This window comes from Elgaria multicarinata, chromosome 17 (assembly GCF_023053635.1).
Source record: "Elgaria multicarinata webbii isolate HBS135686 ecotype San Diego chromosome 17, rElgMul1.1.pri, whole genome shotgun sequence".
NCBI lineage: Eukaryota > Metazoa > Chordata > Lepidosauria > Squamata > Anguidae > Elgaria > Elgaria multicarinata.
Window position 1 is genome coordinate 22,427,778 of NC_086187.1, and position 19,707 is coordinate 22,447,484.

At 41.3% G+C, this 19,707-nt stretch overlaps 1 protein-coding gene across 4 annotated transcripts in view; it reads left to right on the forward strand.

Annotated features, from left to right (window-relative positions):
* The window catches only part of SMURF1 (SMAD specific E3 ubiquitin protein ligase 1), a 303,336-nt gene that overhangs the window by 17,705 nt on the left and 265,924 nt on the right, over positions 1 to 19,707 (forward strand). For 3 of the 4 annotated variants that reach the window (XR_010026254.1, XM_063143628.1, XM_063143629.1), the window contains exons 2-9: positions 11,401 to 11,439; positions 12,048 to 12,156; positions 13,282 to 13,415; positions 13,539 to 13,604; positions 15,646 to 15,721; positions 16,767 to 17,011; positions 18,063 to 18,147; positions 18,406 to 18,552. Coding sequence is in view for 3 of the 4 variants with exons in the window: in XM_063143628.1 (XP_062999698.1) it covers positions 11,401 to 11,439; positions 12,048 to 12,156; positions 13,282 to 13,415; positions 13,539 to 13,604; positions 15,646 to 15,721; positions 16,767 to 17,011; positions 18,063 to 18,147; positions 18,406 to 18,552 (901 nt within the window). In the remaining variant the exon portion in view is untranslated. The remainder of the gene's footprint in view (positions 1 to 11,400; positions 11,440 to 12,047; positions 12,157 to 13,281; positions 13,416 to 13,538; positions 13,605 to 15,645; positions 15,722 to 16,766; positions 17,012 to 18,062; positions 18,148 to 18,405; positions 18,553 to 19,707) is intronic. The other variant, XM_063143630.1, reaches the window with a different exon arrangement.

The following is a 19,707-nucleotide window of genomic DNA, read 5'->3' on the forward strand; positions in this document are numbered from 1 at the left end:
CTGTCTGGCTTGTCATTTTGCAAAGTTTGACCTCATAGTAGTAATTTTCAGTATTGATGTAGGTCAACCATATAATGTGCTAGGGTTATTGCAGTGACATCTGTATAGGATTTTGTTTTATGCCCTGTTTGGTGAATTTTAAGCATACCTATAAGCTAAGTGTTTGGCTACTGGAAAGAAAGATAAAAACAAAAACAAAATGCTTGAAATCTTCTGTCACCTTTTATAACCTTTATAAAAGGATCCTCAAAGTGGCTGTGGTATAAGGCAGTTTATTTATTTATTTATTGCATTTCTATACCACCCAATAGCCGAAGCTCTCCTTTCCTTTCTTTCCTTTCTTCCTAATTCCCTTTCTTCCTAATTTTAAATGCGTAATTGTCTCCTGTGTGTGTTTTTAGAGCAGTGCGATATTATATTTGCAGCCAAAGCAACAAATGAAATGTACCATTAGTGTGTATGGCACCTCACAGATTTGGACAGTGGGGGGTAGAAGACAATATAAGGGAGAAGTAAGTAAACAAGTGATCAATGCAATCAAAATAAGTTGTGTTTTGGGTTTAACTTCAGGATATGCACATGAGCTGGAGTTTGAGAGATGACAGGGAGAGAGGTGACCTGACACAGGTGTTCTGGGGAGTTCTAGGCATACAGCAAGGAAGAATGAGAGTATCTTAAGACAAGAGGAGACTTTTGGAGGGATAGTTAAAGAAGCAACGATTAATTCATGATCTGTGTATGTGTGTGTGTCTGTAGAGACTGGAGAAACCAAATTTGGTATAATTTAACAAAATTGTCCTTAGATGCCAGTAGGGTTTAGGGTTCATTTTTGCAAGGGAAAAAATGGTAGAGAATGGAACTTCATATTCCTTGCAAAGCCAGGAAGACCTTCTAAAGATAAGGTGAAGGAGTTTGAGCTGAATATGGAAGGGCATGAGGAGCCAGTGTAGGGTTTCGAGATGGGAAGTTGCATAGCCTGGACAAAGAGGTGAATTACTTTCACAGCTGAGTTGTCAGACGTGAAAGCACTGAGATGAGTCTCCCAATAGTCTCCTGGCTGAACTATTGTGATTTTCCTCACTCCAGAACTGGGTGAGGTGAAGAAGGTTGTAGTAGTCCAGCTGGGAGATGACAAGAAGTTTTCCAAAGGTTTGGAGAAGGGCTAGATTTTTACAACATTGTGTAAAGAGAAATGACATCGCAGATCTAATGTGGAGGAGCAAAGGACAAGGAGGAATAAAAGCTAAACCTAAGGTTATGGCCTGCTCTGCAGGGTGGATTTTGTGGCAGTGATTTCATATAGTTTTGTGGGTAGGAGGATGAAGATGATAAGCACCCCATTGGAATGAGATGGTTTCCTTGCCTGTTTTACCTGGAGGAAGGGAAGTTGAAAACAACAGCTGCCTATATTGCCTAGTCATGAACATGTGAGCATTTTGCCTGTAGCAGAATGTCATATAAGCAAGCACATGAATTAAGGACAGAAATAGATACTAGAGAAGATTGCTGTAGGGGTATTCAGAACATACACACCACATGTATATGATGAGAAGCAACTATTGATCAGTTTTCTGCTGAAGCCTAATCTCAAGGCTTTAATGGGATTTAATGCAGTATATAGCAAGCTGCTTTGGTTTGTTTTTCTTCACACTAAACTGTTTTGGAGAAGTTCTTCCTGTTGTATACACTATGCTTACGGTTTTAGCTGAAGTATTCCATGTTTGTTTGTGACCACAGCCCTTCAAATTATACAGTACCACCTATTTGGAAAATAAATTTTAAACTTGGGACACAGAAATGGTGTTGGGAATATTGCACATAGCACTGATGGAAAAGATTTTCCCTCTTGATAATCTTGCTCCATCTACAACTCGGATAGTTCGCCCCTCTCAACCCCAACCGTGGCTCACCTCTTTCCTCCGCTACCTTCGCTCTTGTTCCCGGGCAGCCGAACGCCTCTGGCGTAAGACCAAGGACTGGGCGGACTTTGTCCACTACAAATTTGTTCTCTCCTCTTTCTCTTCTGCCATTTCACTGGCCAAACAGCAGCACTACTCAACGTTGATCCAGTCAAACGCTAAGCACCCTCAGCGGCTCTTCGCGTCCTTCAATTCTCTTCTGAAGCCTAATCCGCCATCTCTCCCTGCCTCCCTGTCTGCCAACGACTTTGCCTCTTTCTTCAATGCTAAAATCCAAACTATACGCTCCGATCTAGCCAACTCTGCTCCGCTTCCAGCTCCTGTCCCTCACCTGTCAGCTCCTCCTTCAACCCTCTCGGCGTTCCCTTCGGTCTCAGCTGATGAACTGTCTAAAATACTGCACTCATCGAAGCCTTCCACTTGTTCCCGTGATCCGATTCCCTCTCGCGTCTTTATTAATCTTATCCCCGCTATCCTCCCGTCCTTGCTTCACATCATTAATTCTTCTCTGTCCTCTGGTTCATTTCCTTCTGCTTTTAAACATGCTACAGTCTCTCCCATTCTCAAAAAACCCACTCTTGATCGACTATCCCTGTCTAACTACCGACCTGTCTCCCTCTTGCCCTTTGTCTCAAAGATCCTGGAACGTCTGGTCTACTCTCGTTGTCTTGACTTTCTCTCTAATAACTCTGCTCTGGATCCCTTTCAATCTGGCTTCCGTCCTTTGCATTCCACTGAAACAGCCCTTACCAAGATCACCAATGATCTTCTTACTGCCAAGTCTAAAGGCCATTATTCTGTTCTTATTCTCCTTGATCTAACCGCAGCCTTTGACACGGTTGATCACGATCTTCTCTTAGATTCCCTCCACGACCTTGGACTCTGTGGCTCTGTCTATAACTGGTTCGCCTCCTATCTAGAGGGTCGCTCTTTCAGCGTGTCGGCTAATGGCAGCTCGTCCTCCTCTTTTCCCCTTTCAGTTGGGGTTCCGCAAGGCTCGGTGCTTGGCCCGTTGTTGTTCTCTCTATACATGCTGCCCTTGGGCAAGCTCATTCAATCTCACGGCCTCCAATATCACCTGTACGCCGATGATACACAATTATATCTTTCATCTCCGGAACTTTCTCCAGATGTTCACGATCGTATCTCGGCATGTCTTTCAGATATCTCAGCCTGGCTGCTTCATCGTCGTTTGAAACTTAACATGGCAAAGACTGAACTGCTAGTTTTTCCTCCTAAACCTTCTCCTCACCTCTCATTCTCCCTTACTGTCAACGATGTCACGCTTACTCCGGTCAAGGAAGCTCGTAGTCTTGGCTTTATATTTGACTCCTCGCTCTCCTTTACTCCTCACATCGAGGCAGTAGCTAAATCCTGTCGTTTCTTCCTGTATAATATTGCCAGGATTCGACCATTTTTGTCTGTCTCTTCTGCCAAGACTCTCGTTCACGCACTGGTTATCTCTCGGTTGGACTACTGCAACCTTCTTCTCTCTGGCCTTCCTTCGTCTCACATCAGTCCGCTGGTCTCTGTCCATCACTCTGCCGCTAAGATCATCTTCTTGGCCCGCCGCTCTGACCATGTCACTCCACTTCTGAAATCTCTTCATTGGCTTCCAATTCACTTCAGAATCCAATATAAACTTCTCCTACTGACCTTCAAAGCTCTTCACGGCCTAGCTCCTGCCTATCTCTCCTCTCTCATCTCACACTATCGCCCCGCTCGGGCTCTCCGCTCCTCCGATGCCATGCTTCTCGCCTGCCCAAGGACCTCCACTTCCCTTACTCGGCTTCGTCCTTTTTCTTCTGCTGCCCCTTACGCCTGGAACGCTCTTCCAGAACACTTGAGAACTACAAACTCAATCACTGCTTTTAAGACTCAGCTCAAAACTTTTCTTTTCCCTATAGCCTTCAAATATTGAGTTTGTTCTGACTTTACACTGTTGGTTTTGCCCTACCCTGTGCCTGTTTACACTTCCCTGTGCCTGTTTGCATTCTCCTTCCCTCTTTATTGTTTACTACAACTTATTAGATTGTAAGCCTATGCGGCAGGGTCTTGCTATTTACTGTGTTATCTGTACAGCACCATGTACATTGATGGTGCTATATAAATAAATAATAATAATAATAATAATAGGAAGTTTTGATGCACTGAGATAGCTTCAACTGAGATTAAGAGGGAAGAGTCATACAGGAAACTAAAAATAAACATTTCTTGAAATGCAATGAAGAAATGCCACAAGTAAAAGCCGTGTTCAGGTGAAGGAGTGCAAAGCTGATCAAAGAAAACTCTGAAATATCTTCCAGAGTGTCCCCCCCCCCTTTTGGAAGCAAGAAGAGGTGATCTTTCTGTTGAGTCTTTAGTGAATTAACATATTACTTCAAGAATAATTACATTTCAACCCTCTACTCTTGAAGTTCCATCTAGTATGGATAACATTAACATGGTATTAACATATAATGTCACAACCTCCAAAAACCCGTTTAAATTTGGATTTGAAGTATTAAGAATATGATTAATAGAAATGCATTTCAATGGCTAAGAAGGTGAGATCAACCATTTGTGGAGGATTTGATGGATGTGTGGTGAAGGGTTACCTATTCATTCATGGCTGGAATCTAAAGACCCCACAGTTATTTTCAGGCACCCTCGGGCACCTTATTTCCATTGCATCCTAGGGTTGAATTTTTCAAGCAGAAATGCTCTTCCACCTCTCCCCAGTGTACCACATGGCAAGCTACTTTTGAAACTGAGGAGCCCTTCAAAAGTAGCTTATGACTTGGCATGGTGGTCACTGATATATATATATATATATATATGCAAAATCTCCCATTACAAACAACAACAACAACACATGTCTACGTCCTTGGGCGTACACAATGTAAATCATAGAATAGTAGAGTTGGAAGAGGGCTATAAGGCCATTGAGTCTAACCCCCTGCTCAATGCAGAGAATGTAGTTCTCTGGATCCCAGCCCATATCTGAATACAAGCTAAACCTGCCTCAATGCAATCTAAAACAACAACTTTTATCTTAAGCAGATAAGGATTTTATATTCTCTGGTCTGAAATTGATGTTAGAGAAGCATATTAAGCTGTTATTGAATTGCAATTTGCTTTATGAATGATTTAAGGATCTTCGTATTTTGTGGAAATGATATTAATTTCATAGGCAGCCTTAAAAGCAGTAGTACTTTTGAATTCATTTATTCAACCTAGCAGTTAGACTGGTCTGTAAGATATGTGGTTGGATAAAGCCCTAGATATTGTTTGGGATAGATATTGCTGACCTTAAGGCTACCACAGAAAGGGACGTTAATTTTTTGTTTGGCTACAGAATAGAAGGAGCAAAAAAAATGTTTGAATCTGAAACCAATCTCTAGACAAGCTACAGTATTTTTCACTGATGAAAGCCCATAGTATAGTATATCAAATGTTATTGGCAAAGAGAGGAAAATAGATTACATATGCATTTAATCCTTTAGTAACCTGAGAAGGCCACCCCATTCCCCAAGGTGGATGCTCACTATAGAAGTAGCTGCAGGAAAAAGATTTATACATTTCTGAATATATAAACTGAATTAATAAGGAGTATAAGGTTGAATTTGCATATTATAAGCGTCCACCCACAGCTTTGCAACTCCTATAAGCTTTCAGATTTGGGGTAAGGATGGGTGAGGAGCAGGAAAGTATAAAGTAGGTTTAGCCAGAAGTAATGAAACAACCTAATTTGCTTATAGGAATCTTTCCTCCCTGTATCAGTTGTTTCCCCCCCACTTTTGTCCTTCTGAAGTAGTGGGGCAAATAGGATGACCCTTACATGCTCGCTATTAAAACACTTTAAGCCTCTGTTTAGCAAATGTTGTCTTATGCCAGGAAATCCCAATTCCCTCGTCCTTGACACACACATAATTGAATTTGTTGTGATGGCTGTATCATCACAACAGAATAATCAGTTCCAGAATAAAGCTCCTCAACTTCCTTTCTCAAAATTCTCTATCTTCCTATGTTTCTGTTGACCATAGTATCAGGGTGGATCAAACATGGGCATTCCTAAGTATCACCTCATGAAAATGACTCTCCGTCCATCCAGCTTAATTATTAGGTCTTGCTTCTTGAAGTTCTGAGCTTCCAATTTCAGTTTCTCTGACTAAAATCATGTGTGCAAAGAAACAAACTGAATAGGATTTTTGTTCTGTGCTTATGTGGTAGTGGAATTGGGCAAAGCAAGGCAGAGGAGTTAAGACAGGAAAAATACAGCAAGATGGATAAAAATTATCAGAAAAACTGGATTTTTAATTTTTTTAAATGTAAATATTATTATTTTTAAAAAACAAACCATAATCATATTAGCTGACAGTTAATCTCTAAACCAAACCGGTGCCTCTGCCAGGTATTTTAATTAATGGAGGCTTTTCTATGGAACTGAAACATTTCCCAAATATAAATGTTAAGACTTTACCTACCAAATATAGACATTTCATTTTCGCCTGATGAAAATAACCTGTTTTAGTCTTCCCAGTAACTACCAAACCTTGCTTTGACCTATCAATTATGGAAATTTCATTTTTTATTTGCTACTTTGTTTTTGTGAGGGCAAGACTCAGCCAACGCAGAGTGAAGCAGAAAGGATCAACACTGGAAAAGGAAAAAAAGGAAGACAATTGTGCAGTGTGCATCTAGCTTGGGAGTAAGCCCCATTGAACTCAATGGAATGTATTTCTGAGATGTATAGGATTGCACTGTTAGCCTCAAACTGTCAAAGTGCAGAAAAAGAGCAACCAAAATGATCGAGGGCCTGGAGCAACTCTCCTTTGAAGAAAGGTTGCAATATCTGTTCTGCTTAGAAAAAAGAAACAAGTACAGGGAGATGTGATAGAGACAGCCATTTCCATCTGATACATTTAGCTGCATCATTGGTTTTCAGGCTTCCCCTTTTAATTGTCTGCTGATGAACTTCTGTGAGTCTGTCACAAAACCACCGTGTATTGGAAAGGATTCTTGGGTGCATTTTTTTTTGGCACACAGTAACTTCACACAGACCACCGCCATCACCTAGTACATCAGTATGGTTTTAAGCTTTGAATTTTAAATTTTCAGGGGCTGTTGTTTTCCAGGATGTAGCCATTACACATGTTTTAGACTTGTAGATAGGGAAACTGTTTTGCGAACGACTGGCTGCCAATGCAATAAACTAAACTGAAACTAGTACATCTAAAAACACGTCCAGTGCTCTTGTCTGTTTTCGCTTTTCTGCCATAGCTGATTTTTCCACTGAAAAGCCCTTTACGCCATGGAGGTACCCCAGATTTGCCGAGAACACAATTTGAAAACCACTAGATGGTGGTCTTCTTTCTTCCATCCAGGAATGATATGATGAGGGCCTGCAGAGATGTGTGTTGAGCAAAATATTTCTATAGGACAGATGTTGGAACTGTTGTGGCCTCGGGAGGAGGGAAATGCCCCTGGTGAAGGCCACCTTGTGTGAATGGAGGGCAATGACCTGTTCAGTTCCTGCTTCCCTCCCCCCTCCGCCCTTCTACCACCAGCCAGACAACTTAGCAAACAAGCATTTCCCAGCATACATGGGAGACAGTTTTCTTAAATTGCTCTTTTGGATGATAATGCGGCCTGATTATTGTAGTTGAGAGAGTTGTCTGGAACAACTAATAACAACTTTTGCCTCGTTAAAGATTATTTCCAGAAGGAGAAGAAAACTGAATTTGGCTCTAAGCAATTTCGTTTTGTTCAGATGTTTCTGCAGATGCTATTAAATGATGAGGATTCATATTTTTGAAAAATACAAAAAACGTTCTTGCCGATTGCTCTGACAACAAAAACTAGTCTGGTCAGTTTTTGTTAGCAGTCATTATATACTGTGTGCTCCTGGCTTAATGCTCTTTCTGATCCCGCTCCCCCTTTTTCTCTACTTCCTCATTAATGACAAGAACTTCAGAATTGTTTATGTAGGCAAATTCCCAGGGAGCTGATTGGCACTAGTCCTAGTAGCTGTGTGCCAAAATTTCCATTGGACCAGGGTCCACTCTTTGGTTTTCAGGCATCCCTGGTAGTCCTGCAGTCCGGTGCGTTCTTATAACCTACTGCCAATTGTTCAGCCCTGCTTTGTAGCAATCTTTCACTTCCCTCCCATCAGTGCAAAAGCCACAGCCAGCTTTTTATCTTCCAGGAGGAATGGAAGTTTCTAGACGTCTTGTAATTGTCTGGCCAGAATGAATCTAGCTGGAGTGAAGTGCCTCCCTCCTCACCTCTGTAGTAGCCTATGACCGCCCCCCCCCCCAAAAAAAAAGCCATCTAGGAGCCATAGGATTGTTCTCTATGTGGACATCATAGTGAGTTTTAATATACATTTTTAGTGGTCAATGTGTGGAAATCCCATCCACAACCATCACTTGGAAGTTACACGTGTTGGGCAATAAACACAATTCCCTTTTCATTATTCTAATATGTGCAATGCCTCCACAACAGCTGGTGAATATGTATAGCGGTCAGTGTTACCCACATTCTCTAGTCTGATCATATTAACCTCAACATACATGTTGTGCACACTCTCTAAGTTTGCTTTTGGAGTAAGTTGTTCCTAACCTTACACAATTGGCAGGAACAACTCCAACCACATCAAGCCTGGCACTGCCATTTAACGTCTTTCCCCCAAAACCGTTTTTTATACACTCTTGACCATTGTGGCAAACTATAGAATACTTGTATCACCTTGTATCTCCTCACTAGCTTTTTACCAAACTACAGCTGGAAATGCCATTAGGAGAAAGGTTGTTACCCTAGATATGTTTAATGGGTTTCATTAAGAATGACGATCATTTTCTTGTTTGTATTTTAGAATTTTAAATACTTTAAGATTTGTTTGAAAAGCATCTAAAAACTGAAGAAAAACTCGAATGTAGTTTTGGTCAAGGGAATCTGGAACTCTGAAATCCATAGTGAGCGTAGCACTATTGTGGTATCTTTAGGTACTAGAGGTCCTGTGTGGTATTCTTTTCTGAAAGGAGTCTAAACTGTGTTTTGCTTTTGTGTCCTTTATTCTGTGAGCTTGTCCCACATCAGTGCTCTGAAACTTAACAAGGAGAGTAATCCTACCACAGACCTCTACATTTATAGTAACATTTGAGCTGGTTAACATCTCACAGAAAGTGCACGGCCCTTAAGGCTTAAGTTTGCCAAAATGGAAACTTCCTTTTGTTAAATGTGTGGAAATCTAATTAAGTCAATTAAGCAGAAATAGCAGAAGCATAAACATTAAAACTGTTTCAGCATATAAAAATAAAATAGCATTATGGAAGAGAGATGTCTTTCAGTGTGCATACAGAAGCAAAGTCTTTTTGTTGAATGCAGCCTTAGGGCCACTTAGTTTTGCATATGATTTAACATGCATACATGTTCTTGTCTATCAGAAGAGCTTACTGTTGTATCCTATGAAGAGCCAATCTACAAATTGATAAAAAGCTCCTGTTAACTACCCATGTGTTCCAAACGCATATCTGAATGTTCTATGTCAAACATTCCTTCTTCATGGAAAGTAGATAAGCCTTCTTCCTGGCATGCTAGCTTTCTGTGGGCTGGGAGTTTCTTGCTTGAGGACAGGTGGGTAGGCTCAACCTTTCCCCTGAGCATGCCTGCATTCTGAAGTAGTATGGTCCCAGGTCAGCTTTACTACTGGTTCTCATTTTCCCTTGCCCCTAGGTATCAGCCTTAAATTAGCCTGTATGAACTCTCATGAGTAATGGTGAGATTCTCATCTGTTATGGAAAAAGTGCACCTTAGAAAGCTGCCGCGTCTTATGAATAAGGCAACTTCCTTATCTCATTAGTAATTTGGTTTCCTAAGAGAGATAACAGGCCAGTTTGCTTGAACAAAATGAGCAATGGCGGCTTATTTAAGCCATGGTAGCTTATTTAAATCGCACTGCGTGCGATTTCCATCATCGCTGCCTGAATGCGGCTTGTCATGTCTGAACCACGGTGGCTTATTTTGATCGTGTGAGTCAGTTCAGTGTTTATCTTATCTCTGCTGCTGGTTTTATATTGGTTTTATTCTGCACTGGTTTTATCTTGCTTTAATGTATGTACTTCATTTTTAATATATTGTACACCGCCCAGAGAACATTGATTATTGGTGATTTAAAAGTACAGTAAATAAAGAAACCAAAACATTCTTACTGTTGGCCAAATTCTGCTTCTTCAAGTAGTAACACACTCTTCTAAGCCAGGTAACAGCAGGTAGACAAGCCTATTGGTGGATTACCTAGTGCCTACTGTTTTCTGGGAATCTTGCAAAGAATGCTGAATGATAGACCTTCATCTGATCCTACAACACTACTACCCAACTTTTGAAGATTGCATCCTCAGGGTGACTTTAATGTTGTAGAATAGTTGTGCCTTAAGTGTCAAGAGTCCCAAGCATACATGCATGTTGTATACATTTTAAAATACATCAGTGAAATATGGGGAAGTTATGAGCTTTCCAGATGCAGTCTTTCTGTATATGAATGTCCTTGGTTTGTGAAACCCTTAAAGGCTGTTGCGGGTGTAATGCTTTCAGCTCCTTAACTGCTGGTGTGGTCTTGTTAGCAGACAAAAGGCTCACGCACTTTCCCCATATGAATTCTCCCAGCCAACTTTAACTGCGGTTACAAGTTATATTGGAATCAAACGTAATAGTTAATTCTAGCTAGAATATGTTAGTAACCAGCAGGGTTACGGGGAGGGAGCATGTGATCCATGACTCCTCCTCCACTATTAATCATGGTAGCGGTATGAATAGAAGAGACTATGCACCAATAACCACCCCACTTGAACTCCTGTGATGCAGAGAATACCATGATTCCAGCTTTTTATACAAGTATTCCTGTTTAAGACAGCTGATGTTGAGCTTTCAATATATACAGTTTTATACACTACACTACTAGCTGCCCTTAGTGTAGCTTTAAGCAAAATGTTCAGTGCGTGCTGATTTTACAAGAGCACACTTCTTTACACGCAGAAAATAGCAGTAAGCCTCAGAGGTGCTTACTGAATTTATACAGCAGAATGACATTTAAAAATCATCTGTAATATCCACAGAACTACCTAGAAAAACATCTTCAACATTGACGGTTTTCATTAGAGTCTACTCCCCCTCAGCCCCAGCTGCATTCTTCAGGTCCTAGAAGTGGCCAAATAAGAAAAATAGTCCTAACACAACATATGTGCTATCTTGGTAATGAATTATTGTTGAGTTGCTAGGAGCCCAGGCTTGCAAGGGAAAGGCAACCAAATCCATGCATTTTGTGTGAATCCCTGTGAAAACTGTGCATTTGATGTTGCTAGTTGCTAATCTCATTATATCTTTCTATTAGCTTTGTACACGTTATGAACTTGAGTTGTGTAAGAGAAGTCTTCTTTCTCCCTGCTTGAGTTTGTGGTGAAATATGAGTGGAACGCGATAACCTCCTCCTTCTTTTTTGCAGTGCTTTGTGCCAAGAACCTTGCAAAAAAAGATTTCTTCAGTAAGTAGTTGGCAAATGTCTATACATTTTTTCATGTTTTTTTCCATCTGCATATTTAAGCTATTACACTGATGCTAGCTCTTTGCTTGCGTCTTTCTGTTGGGAGCATTTAAGGATAGTTTCTCAGGAATCGGAAACATAATTGTCTGAAATTTCTGTTATGCAGACCCTTGTTGAAGTGGGCTGTGCTTCTTCCCTCTGAGCTATTTAAAATCAGATCTTGATTCTGACAATCATAGGCAAATAAATTTCTGTCCACTCTCACTTTTTATGCTCTAAATCAAAACTGGCACTACGAAGGCACAATCCTATGCTTGCTTGGATGGAAAAAAATTCTACAAATCCCAGAATTTTCCAGTCAGCTATGCTTAAATTGCAAGTCCACTGGGTCAAGCACCCCCAGGATGCCTGCCTTGTATCCCCCACCCCACCCGGACTTTATACTGTCTTAATTTGTTTGTCTTTTAATATTGCAAATGCTGCCCTGGAATCCATTGTAGATGAAGAATTACTTATGAATTTTAGAGATAAATAATAAATAGCATTATTCCCTCTGAATTGGTTGCTTGGTTCTTTTGGGTGATACTGTCTGTCTTGATTCTCTGCAGGGCTTCCTGACCCATTTGCAAAGGTGGTGGTGGATGGATCCGGTCAGTGCCATTCGACTGACACTGTGAAAAACACATTAGATCCCAAGTGGAACCAACATTATGACTTGTGAGTTACCTGTTTTGCAAAAGGGTAATTCACAAAATGGGGACGGGGGTTGGTTTATCAAAGGAGGTCTAGCTAGAAAAAAAATACTTGCTCACACTTAACCTCGTGTTTTTTTCATTTTCATTTAAAATATTTATATCCTGCATTTCTGCCAGACAGCGGGCTCCAAGATGGCTTATATTGTTGAATTGTTTATGTTTATTCTGTTTATTGTTGTTGATATTACCTTGTATTTATACAATAACTAAATAAAAATAATACAACAAAAGAAAAATAGCACACAAGCCTAAGATTGTTTTTATATAAATAAAAAGGCAGTGATGATTGTAAAAGGTACGGTCTTCCCACAGCTGCTCTTTAAAGGTTCCACAGGGACCACTTGACCCCTCCATGCTTCCCCTTGGGCAGCTGGATCATCTATGACTCCTGGCTCTTTCCAGTAGCAATGGTGACTGAAGCAGTGGTAGTGATGGTTTGGGATTGTTAGAGATCATGGCTATGTAGTAACTTGCAAGTCTGAACTCTCTCAAGTGTGAGTTAAAAGCTTCTAGGTATGCCTAAATATGTTAGCCGGGCTCCATAGGGCTACTTTAGATGTGCCCAAGCACTTGAACATGCCTTAGGGGGATTTTTCAAAATTCCTAATCTGATTGTTTAAAAGCTTCTTAGTTTCAAAAGTGTCTTGCTACTTAATATTGGGGGTTGCTGTTTGAGAAACTCAAGCCCCAGTGCCCTTAGGCGCACAAAATGAGTTGTGTGGTTCCTTGGATCCTGTCCATATCCTGTAAGCGTCACTTGCCATGTCTGTTAAGGCTACAGCACTGTGTATTAATGGAGCAGCTCAAAATTCAAGGAGGGAGGCAACGTCTCCAAACCCTAATGAACTCAGCTCTCCACAGTTTCTAATAAGGTTGTCTGTAATTAACAAGTGCTGGCACATTATCAGTTTAATGCACTGTGCAAAATTATAGTGATCTAATGATTAATTACATGTTTCTATATTTGATAAAACTGCAGCGTGACCAAAGCATTATTAAAATGAATCCCATCTTCGCAAATGTAGATGTTGTGCCATAGCAAAGGGTGAACCTCAATTAAATATCTTTCTCAAACTGATCATTCTAGATATGTTGGGAAGTCAGATTCTATCACCATCAGTGTCTGGAACCAAAAGAAAATTCACAAAAAACAGGGAGCTGGCTTCCTGGGGTGTGTCCGACTCCTGTCCAATGCCATCAGCCGGCTAAAAGATACTGGATGTAAGCACCTTTACTTACCGAATTTTTGCTATGATTGGCAATACTTTGTCTGAGTACTGAATGTTGATTGCCAGTTGAGTACATTCTTGGGTCAAGTTTTTTTTTCCAATTGTTCATTTGCAGACCAGCGTTTGGATCTATGCAAACTAAACCCCACAGATACCGATGCAGTGCGAGGCCAGATAGTGGGTAAGAAGAAAACATTCCTGTCTGCATAGATAACAACACAAACAGTCGCTATTTCCTTCAGCTCTTTGGATTAGAGAGAAGCACTCAAGTTCAAAAATGTCAGGGGAAAGTGATTTATGTCAAGCTGCCCCCTGAAGATTATTTAGCAGAACTAGAACCAATGGGTGCAAGTTAGGGATGGTCTATTTCCAGCACATGTCACCATCGGACATGTTCAAAGTCCACTCCATCCCGTTTCTGCATCTATCTGCATTTAAAAAAAAACACGTATTCAAATTTGCATTATATATGCAGTTTGTACATCTTTTAACCTCGTATGTGACTTTTTATACATATTTTCGTACAACGTTTGAGCTGAGAACTGTGCAATCGGAAAAGCTTGCAAGCCAAAGGAGTGCATTCTGATCCCGGAAGTGTGAATCAGGTCGGTTCACTTAAAAATGGAGACTGAACAAAATCCTCAAGCAATCCCTAGTGGAAATTGTAGGGGAAGCCATTTTCAGCTAAAGATTAGGAGGTGTGTCCTCATGGTAAGAACAGCTTGAAAATGGAAGAGACTGCTTCGGGAGGTGGTGACTCTCCTTCAGTTGGAGGTATTTCAGCTCTGTCAGGGGTGCTGTAGTTGGATCCTGCACTGAGCAGAGGGTGCAACTAGATGACCTCCAGGGTCACTTCCAGTACTAAAACGAGATGACCCCCAGGGTCACTTCTAGTACTAAAATGCTATGCATCTAACTTCATCCAGTTCCAAATGTGGATGCCTGCTACTGATTGGAGCAAGCAGCCTGACACATGTAAAACCCGTGCTGAATTGCTGGTTATCGGTTTCTGGGAAAGCTTCAAGCCTTAGATGCTATCTTAAGCCAAATTGCTGAGGAGTTTTTAAAGTTACCCGAGAGCACCTTTCCCATTAGACCTCCCCAGCTGGTTAAGATCTCTTGTTTGGTTCTTCCACTGGGTGCCTTCTTTATCAAACATAACCTAATAGAGCTGAGTGCCCTCACTTTGGAATTCACTTCCAGAGAAGATTTGCAAGCCTGGCTTATTTGCAGTTTTTCAAAAGCAAGTTAAAACTTTTAGGTGTCTTAAAACCTCCTTGGAGCTGTTAAACGAATTAAATGTAGCAAGCTTGCCAGGGTATGCTGCAATTACAAAGTGATGGCGGACAATTCTTTCTAGAGTGAGTAGCTTCTTACTGCTCAAGCTGTTCTGTAACACATAGATACCTTAAGTGGGTAGCACATAAATGTTGGTGGCAATGCTGATTGGCAACCAGCTCTACTCTAGCCGCTAGATGGTATTTGATTTGCCCAACACTATTGTGGTGTTCATGTGGCCATCTTGAAAACAAAGCTGCTGAATTATGACTTGGATCAGCATATTCAACCTTCAGTGGAGTGTTGCTCCATCTTGCTGTCTGGAAAATGTATTTGGAACGCATCGGATGTGAGGACTCGTCTTTCTCTGAAGTAAGAAATGCATAGTAGGCAAAAAAGGCTTTCCATTTTATAGTGCCATCTAGTGGCAAATATTTTGTTTTCTGGCTATCTTCAGAGATGAGAGAACTTTGCAGATGACTGTTTATACAGACTGTTTCATATTTTTTAACCAAAGTAGGGGGCATTTGAGACTGTAAATGGAACTAAGCCTGGATTGTTGAGTAGCATATTTTTGTGGTGGTGCTAATTACTTACATATGGTTGTTCCCTTAAGGACTGGAAGGGTTTTTTTCTCTTGGAATGTTTTTCTTTGTCATTAAATTTTTATTGCATTCTCAGAATATAAAGATAAAATGCATATAAATATAAAAATGTCAGCCCACCCTACCAAAATACTTAAACTCTCTGCCTTCATAAGGAGAGTAAAAATTAGCTATACATGTAGAGGACGGCCAGATCTCCGAGGTTATGAAAAGCTGTAGAAATGCTTGCCACATCAAATTAAACTGCTGGAAGTTCCTTGCATTTTAACTGGGCTTTCATAGATTTTTGCAAGTTGCGTTTTTGAATTTTAATGTTGGCTTTTCTTTTTCTCATTCCAGTCAGCTTACAGACACGGGACAGAATAGGCACAGGAGGGTCAGTTGTAGACTGCAGGGGGCTGTTGGAGAATGAAGGGTAGGTATTCATTCTTGAGGTGACTTTATGGATCTCTTCACCTGAATCCTACATAATTAAATGAATTAATGATCGTTCTCTCTCTTTCTCTCTCTCTCTCTCTCTCTCTCTCTCTCTCTCTCTCTTCTGGAGTATGCCAACGATTGAGTAAAATATGAGCAAAAAACTTTAGGAATAGGATCAAAACCCTATCAATAGGTCTTGCTTTTGTTCATTGTGTTGAACAGAAAAAGTGCAGGGAATAATTTTAGAAACTTATTTCTAAGGTTTGAAATTGGAACACAAAATGGGCAACAAAGCAATCACACTAAACTAATCAATCTTGACCAACTACAAAATGGGTGCATGTTCAGCCTGTAGCCGCCATATGATTGCCTTTGCCATGGTTTAACTCAGTCTGATGTACTATAAGAGGCCGTTGTGGCCCAGTAAGCTTTCTGCATGCTGCTGCCTGTGTTCCTAGTAATCAGCGATCTGCTTGTGTGGGGCTCCTTGACAGTCACAGATCACTGTCCCTGTTCCTCCCCCATCGTACTCTTCGATCCAGCACAGTGGCTTTGTGGTGTGGAGGAGTAAGAAGCTAGTTTTGTCAGGAAGGATATTGTGGCAAAGAAATCTTAACAGAAGAGTGCAGTAGCTCTTCTTCTAGCATTTGCAGTTCTGTGAAGTCTCTTAGTAAAGGAGAGCTCCTTCATGCTTTTCTTTTCTTACTGAGCTAGTTTAAGGGGCAAATCAGACTTTAACCTTTGTTACCTCCTGTCACCTATGCCCAGTTCCGACTTACAGTGTTTAGGCAAGTTGCTGAGCCTGTAAAGTGTAAGCCTCTTGCCTGCATCCCACTGATGCAGAAAGTATCTGAGAGAGTTTCTTGGTAGTTGAGTTTCAATATGTCTTCCTCTAGGTTCGAGTTCATCGTGACTGTCTGTCCTTTACAGTGATGGTGTGTGCTTGAGAAGATGGAGCCTGTTCCCCTAAGGGACATTCCTACAACATTTCTCTGGGTTTGTGTCAAATTCTCTAACTGTGTGAGCCTCCCTGCTTTCAGAACGGTTTATGAAGACTCGGGACCGGGAAGGCCACTGAGCTGTTACATGGAGGAGCCAGCGCCATATACGGACAGCACTGGTGCTGCTGGAGGAGGGAATTGTAGATTTGTGGAATCCCCTAATCAGGACCAGACATTGCAAGTGCAGCGATTACGGACTCCTGATGTGAGAGGCCATGTACAGACCCCCCAAAATAGGCCACACGGTCATCAGTCACCATCACCTGACCTGCCTGAAGGCTATGGTAAGGCTGTGCTATGCTGCTGCCTTCTCCCCAGCTAATAAAATGGCTAAACAAGATTCTGGAATTGTGGGAGGTGGCGTATGTACTACACTGCACATGGAAGTGGCATCATCTCATTCTTTGGGCATCATCACTCGAGGCACGCTTCTCTGCAAGGTTACCCAGACTTTAAAAACCTCATGTCAGCTATGTTCACTTTCTCACTTGGAGCTCTTCTGTCCTTACTTGCTAGCTGTAATGACATTTATTGTGTATGAATGTGTGATTCGTTTCTGGTTTCCCCTTTTCTTTTTTTATCTTTTTCTTTCTTGGATGGGATGAATGGGTATTGTGTCGCCAGGTTATCTGGGAGGGATAGGTGAGAAGAAGGGAAGGGGGGGAGTATTTTGCCTATTCTAAAACAAATATCTTTCAATTAGATGTTAATAACACCCCCAAAACACAGTCTAGCACAAGTTCGCTAGAGTGCAGATTGCTTATGCAGTGTGTCTATACATACTTCTCTTCTGCCAAAGCTTGATTCCTCTCCCCCCCCCCACTGTCCCAGCATCTCAGTGTGAAAGCAAATAACAGAACAAAGAAGTGAGAATTACCTGAAAACCCATATAAAGAGGGTGGTGTATAAGCAGCTGCAACGTTATGTGTTATCGCTCAGCTCAATAATCATCCAGAACACAGAAATGTCTGTCTGGATTGATCAGGGATGATATAGGTGAGGTAAGCTGGAATAATAAGCAGTTTTAGTTGGTATATTGGCCGTGTTTCTACCTTTCCTGAACCTTTGGGAATTGTGTGGGTGACAAATAGAAATGGATAAGCTATTTTCATAAACGTGCAAGCGTTGCGGAGTATCTGTTGCCATTTTGGTATTGCTGTTCCCTTTACTCATCCTAACGAAGACAAAGTGTACATCTAAGTACATGTAATGGATTTAAATATAAACAGCTGCTCTAAGCATTAGTTGGGCTTGACTAGGTATGTTGGTGCGACATCTCTCTTTCAAAATGTTCACTGTATCTTCCCCCCCACCCCCTTCTCTCTTTCTGTGTAGAACAAAGGACAACAGTACAGGGACAAGTTTACTTTTTACACACACAAACTGGTGTTAGCACGTGGCATGACCCCAGGATACCAAGGTATGTATGCAGCCTGAGTTCATCTGGGTTTTGGCAGGTCTCCACCCAACCCCAGTTAACATGCTTAAAGTAGTGTCTTGTAAAGCCTAAGACTTGAGTGGGGCGGGGGGTGGGTTTCCTTCTAGAAATGTTAGGCTTTGTTGCCCAAGAATTGCCACCTTTATTTTTTCCTTCAGGCTTGCTCAGATAACTTCTGGCACAACGTTGGTGTTACGTTAAACAAGCCTGCCTTAATTATTCCCCTTCTGCTTTTTGTAGAGACCTTAACAGTGTGAACTGTGATGAACTTGGACCTCTGCCACCAGGTTGGGAAGTTAGAAGTACGGTGTCGGGAAGGATATATTTTGTAGATCATAACAACAGAACCACCCAGTTCACAGACCCAAGACTGCATCACATCATGAAGTAAGGAGCCAGTGCGTTATTACTCGATCCTGAGACTTGGGATTATATCGGCAGACCAGGCCCCATAAAACACAAATGAAGCAAATGAAGTCATAGCAATGTTGGCATAAAAATGTGCAAATATTTTATGATGTGGTATTAAGAGAGGGATGTCATAACCCTCCAGCAAGGCCTATTATTTGATGAACAAATTAACATACAGTGGGAGCCAAAACAGCATAGCTTGTGTCTCACACCCAAAGGGTGGGTTGGCTGTCTCCCCACCCACCCACCGCACTACGTACCAAATTACTTTTGAAACTGCAGGTGTTTTCAAAGCAGTGTGTGATAACAACCTAGGAAGCTGCCCCATATCAGGTCACTATTTAATCTGATACTTAGGTTAAATAGTGATATTTAAACACTATTTAACCATCTATTCCTGTATCGTCAGCACTGAGTGGCAGCAGCTCTGCTGGTCTCGGACAGACAAGCGCTGTTCTTACTCTTTATTTTATTTTAGCATCCATGTTAACTTGTCAACTTTATTTATTTTATTCCTATACCGCCCCATAGCCAATGCTCTCTGGGCAGTTCCTCAAAATTAAAACCACGGGGCACAGCATGAAAACAATATAAAATAGGAAAGCTTAAAACTACGATATAAAAGTACAACCGTAATAAAACCTAGCAGCAATGCATAGCCTTTAAATGTAGATTTAAAACAGCAAAGCTAAAAGACTAGGACGCTAAAATGCCTGCCGGGGGTGGGTGGGTGTCTTCACTTGGTGCCGAAAGGGGTACACTAAGTGCGAGACAAACCTCTCTAAGGAGCTCATTCCACAACAGGGTGCCACAGCAGAAAAGGCCTTCTTCCTGGTAACCACCTGCCTCACTTCCTTTGGCAGGCGCTTCCAGGGAAGGACTGAGAGCCCCTGCCAAATATAGACAGAATATCTATATTCAAAGCGTGTGCTCTTCCACTTCGCTATATGCCCTCCCCTCATATGAACATGGGTCAGTAGCTCCTCTGATTTATACCATGAGCTCCTATGCCTAATGAAAAGGTCTGTGTAATTTCCAGTGTCTTGATCATTAGTTGGTATTATAAGGCTCTGTATCGTTTTAAAGTTTTGGACAGCTGATCTGAAGAATCATTTTAACTACTCGCATCCT